At 46.7% G+C, this 4,734-nt stretch overlaps 1 protein-coding gene across 1 annotated transcript in view; it reads left to right on the plus strand.

Annotated features, from left to right (window-relative positions):
- The window catches only part of IYD (iodotyrosine deiodinase), a 24,816-nt gene extending 21,295 nt beyond the window's left edge, over positions 1-3,521 (plus strand). The window contains exons 3-4 of the mRNA XM_007943226.1: positions 3-81; positions 3,339-3,521. Coding sequence (XP_007941417.1) covers positions 3-81; positions 3,339-3,521 — 262 coding nt within the window. The remainder of the gene's footprint in view (positions 1-2; positions 82-3,338) is intronic.
- The last annotated feature ends 1,213 nt before the right edge of the window (positions 3,522-4,734 follow it).

The following is a 4,734-nucleotide window of genomic DNA, read 5'->3' on the forward strand; positions in this document are numbered from 1 at the left end:
GCAAACGGCAAAAAGAAGGTTCACTACTACAATGAGATCAGTGTATCCATCTCGTGTGGCCTCCTTCTGGCTGCCCTGCAGGTATGGCCCCTCCCATAGCAGGCCAAGGGAAAGAAGTGAGGCTGGGGGACAAAGCGGCCTCAGTCAAACATGTCAGGTCAGCTGCTGATTCAGGGACCTTTGGAAACTGTTTATGTAAAATGGAGTCCTAAGTAAGGTGACCTGATATCACAACTGATTCTGGGAACCAGGACTGGTGAGTGTGATGGCTCTGAAAGCCAGAATTCTTCCTGGAAACGTATTTCCAACATCATTTCATGGTCAGGAGAATAGTCATTGCGTCTATATCAAAACAAAGCTTCAAGGGTTCTGGCAGACACAGATCCTTAAAGCCACAAGGACTGAGGTCGTCCATGTATTTACTGTTGCTGTCTTAGCAGACAAAGGGTTCAAGAGTATTAGAAACATACCCCTGTGCTTAACCGATTTCCAGTGCATGGTGACTAGAGCTGTGCTAAGCACGACATGGAGCAGAAGGAGGTATGCCTTCCACCCCAGTCAGTTCATTAGTGCTGCCACCTACTGTGCCTTCTATCTGGTGAAACTGAGCTCAGCTGCTAACTGAAAGGTGGCCAGTTTGAATCCACACAGAGGGGCCTCAGAAGAGGTGCCTGGCAGTCTACTTATGAAAAATCAACCGTTGAAAACACTATGGACACAGTTCTGTGACACACAATGGGGTCACTGTGACTCAAAATCAACTCCATGGCAACGAGTTCTGTGGGACAGGTCCTAGGAAGAACCAGGGATAGTTGCCTCGTGAACTGAACGCTCTGGTGAGGAGGGGGGTCTAGACAGGGGGTAGAGAGAGACAGTAAGCGTAAAATAAATGAAGCAAACAAGATTGTAACAGCAAGTGAAGACACTGTCAAGGGACAATGGATTCCAAACCACTGGACTGACTTACTGCACTGTCTCAAGGAAAACTTTGTATGCTGAGAATGCCTTACAAAATGCTTTCATTGTTACACAAAAGCGGAATGTGTTTCTGGATTCCTTGAAAAATCCCTCTGAAGGAGATGGTGATTTATTTTACTTCTGAATCTATAAGCAGCAAGGAAAAGAATCGCTCTGCAGGTTGGACCACGGGCTGAAGGCTGGACTCACGCTACTTTTGAGTTTGCTGCCCTCTAGTGGTAGTAAGGCGTGGTTCTTCTGCGCGTAGGCCGTGGTTTGTGAAGGAGTCTTCATGAAGCCCATCTGGACAAATTGCAGGCTGACTGAAAGTACGAGCTTGCCATACATGACCCTCCCCTGCAGCAGCAGACTTCTCATGGCTCTCATTCAACTTCACAATCTGGTTGGAATGCATGGCTGGGAGGAGAACTGAAGCTACACTTGTCTAGCAAACTCATTGCTTATACTTAGCCAACCAGTTGCCAATGGGTTGATTCTGACTCATGGTGACCCTTTGTATGTCACAGTACAGCTGGACTCCATAGGGTTTCCAATGGCTAGGCCTCTGGGTGGACTCGAACCTTCAACTTTTTGTTTAGCAGTCGAGCACCTTAACCATTTATGTGCTGTTTATTATTTAAAGAGGCTTGGGGAGAGGTTGATGGGGTTTTCCCTCTACCCTATGGACCCCTGGCCACACGTAGCACCTTGTTAGTTTCAGATGGGGCTCGTGCTCCGGCTCCATTGTTGGTTTTCCAATCATAGGAGCCCGTTTGTTTGTTTGTCTGTTTTCTAGGCCTGTCTGTTGTTTGGCTGAAAATTGGGGCTTGAGTTCAGTTCCCTGCTTGAAGGGTATCTATGGGCCATAATCTCAGGGCTTCCACCAGTCTTCATCTGACCAGAAAGCCTGTTTTTTTTAATTATTATTTTGAGTTTTGTTCCACACTTTTTTCCCACTCTATCTGGGATCTCCTATTGTGATCCCTGTCAGAGCAGTCAGCAGTGGTAGCTGGGCACCATCTAGTTCTTCTGATCTCAGGGTCATGAGAAGGCTGGGTCTCACGTGGTCCATTAGTTCTTTGGCTGTTACCTGCATCTCTGATTCTCTTCACTCTTCTTTCCTCCAGACGGGGAGAGACTAATAGTTGCACCTTAGAAGGCTGCTCACAGGCTTTTAAGACTCCAGTTACTACTTCCCAAAGTAGGATGTAGAACATTTTCTTTGTGGACTAGTTATTGGTGTAGTTAGATTCTCCAACTTACTTTCCATAAAATAGTCATTCCTATTTCTTAAACAGAGGAGCTCTGGTGGAGTAGTGCCTAAAGCATTTGACTGCTAACCAGAAGGCTGGCGGTTCAAACCCACCAGCCATTCCTTGGAAGGAAGATTGGGCAATCTTATTTCTTTAGAGATACTGCCTTGGAAACCCAGGGAGGGGTCACTAAGAGTCGGAGTCAGAGTCAACTCAATATCAGTGAGTTTTTTATTTCTTAAACATCTATGAAAAGTAAGGCTTTTTTTTTTTTTTTAAATGATTTTTACGTTTTTTTTTTTTTTTTTTCCTGCTTTAAGAAGCTGTTCACTGCTGGCTTAAAAAGAAAGTGGGGTGTGGGGAGGTGGCAGGTGCAGGTGAGATTCGAGATGCCCGTTGCCTGAGCTGGCAGCCTGTGGCTGTCTGTCTCAGTTCCCCGGTGCTTCCATAGCACAAACATCACAAATGGGTGGCTTTAAAGGGTAGAAATGTATTTTCTCCCGGTCCAGGAGGCTAGAAATATGAAAGCAGAGTGTCAGCTCCGGGGAAGGCCCGTCTTGTCTCTAGTAGCTGCCGGCAATCCTTGGTGTCCGTGTTTGTAGATGCAGCTGTCTCTGTCGTCACGTGGTGTCTCTCCCCCCCCTTGTGTGTGTCACGTGTGTTCTTCTCTTTTTATAACACACCACTCAGAGGGGATGCAGTCTCTGCACTGGTATGACCTTATCAACATAATAAAAGAAAAGCCCTATTTCCCTGCAGGTCATCCTGAGAGGTACCTGGAGTAGGGCTTCAACGGAAGGATGAGAACTTTTAAGGGGACACAGTTCAGTCTAGAAACCAAAAAAAAGAAAAAAACAATCTCGCTGCCGACAAGTCGGATCCAACTCATAGATACCCCTCCTTGGGTTTCCGAGGCAGTATCACTACGGAAATAGATTGCCCAACCTTCCTTCCGAGGAGTGGTTGGTAGGTTTGAACCACCAGCCTTCTGGTTAGCAGTCAAGTGCCTTAGGCACTACAAATGATAGGACCAGCGGGTCTAATAGGGATCAGAATGTCCCCAGGCTAGAAGCCGAGCTGTGATTTTGCCGGTGACTCTAAATGTTTGCTTTCCCTCTCCTGTTTCAGAATGCCGGCCTGGTGACTGTCACCACCACACCGCTCAACTGTGGCCCTCGTCTCAGGGTGCTCCTGGGCCGCCCCATAAATGAGAAGCTGCTGATGCTGCTTCCTGTGGGCTACCCCAGCAAAGAGGCCACAGTGCCCAACCTCACACGGAAGCCTCTGGATCAGATTATGGTGACTGTGTAGACTGGAGACCATCAAAGGGAGAAGGCTCAAGATGAGGAGCTTGCCTTCCTTTCCTGTCCATGGCTGTTCCTCTTGGGTTATTGTCTGCTCTTTCCACAGGGTTAGCTCTCCTCAGCACTCTACTTCACAGGGAGCCTCTCTGTGTCTGGAGACCTTAGCACTCTCTGCCACACTGTGAGTCAGTTCCATGGCAGATGGGCAGTGTGGTGGGGTAAACACAGGATGGTATCAACAAGAGGTCCTCAGTGTCTTCTCCCCTTTGGAAATACATATACATTCAACTAAGAACATGCCCCAGCTTCTAAGTTTTAAAAATTGTCCCATAAAAATCAGTCATGGCTGTTTTCTGTCACTTCTGTGAAGCTTCTATCGAGAGGAAAGACTCAGCGGAAAATGCAGTGCTGTACCAAGGACCCAGCTATGAGATGATTCTTAAAGTTAAATTTAGACTGAGCAAATGGCGTCTGCCTTGTGCTTTCTGGTGGCATGTAGGTGAAGGGTGTGTTTGTGAAACTCACTCCTACTGAAGTTCGTGGATATTCTGCAGGTTTGAATAAGCAACCATCAAAATAATTTCAGTGTCATGCCCACGGAACACAGTAGCTTATGGTTTAGTTGGGTCAGCCCAGCTGACAATCACCTGAACATGTAAATGCTTCATGGCCCAGTGCAATAGTAAGTTGAAATTGGCCCACACCAGCTCATCGAAGCCAAATGTGACATATTCCAGAATTTTGCTAGCCAGATGTAAAAGCGTTTGCAGTTTGAAATCACTCGGGTGGGAGTATTTACACCACACCAAAAGCAAATCCACTGCCAATGAGAAGATTTCAACTCATTGTGACCCTATCATGCAGAGTAGAACTGTCCCATAGGGTTTCCAAGGCTGTAAATCTTTCTGGAAGCAGACTGCCTCACCTTTCTTCCTCAGGGCAGCTGGTGGTTTTGAACCACCAACCTTTTGGTTAGTGGCCAGATACTTTAACCACTGTGTTACCAGAAAAAAAAAACAAATTCACTGTCATCGAGTCGGATCTGACTCATAGCGACCCCTCCTTGGGTTTTTGAGGCAGTATCACTACGAGAGTAGATTGCTCAATCTTCCTTCCAAGGAGTGGCTTCTATTTATACCATTAAAAAAACACACACAAAAAAAACCTCACTGCCATCGAGTCAATTAGATCCATGGTGACCCCTCCTTGGGTTTCCGAGG

Source organism: Orycteropus afer, unplaced genomic scaffold (genome assembly GCF_000298275.1).
Source record: "Orycteropus afer afer isolate SDZICR_OR568_19922 unplaced genomic scaffold, OryAfe1.0 scaffold00101, whole genome shotgun sequence".
Taxonomy (NCBI): Eukaryota; Metazoa; Chordata; class Mammalia; order Tubulidentata; family Orycteropodidae; genus Orycteropus; species Orycteropus afer.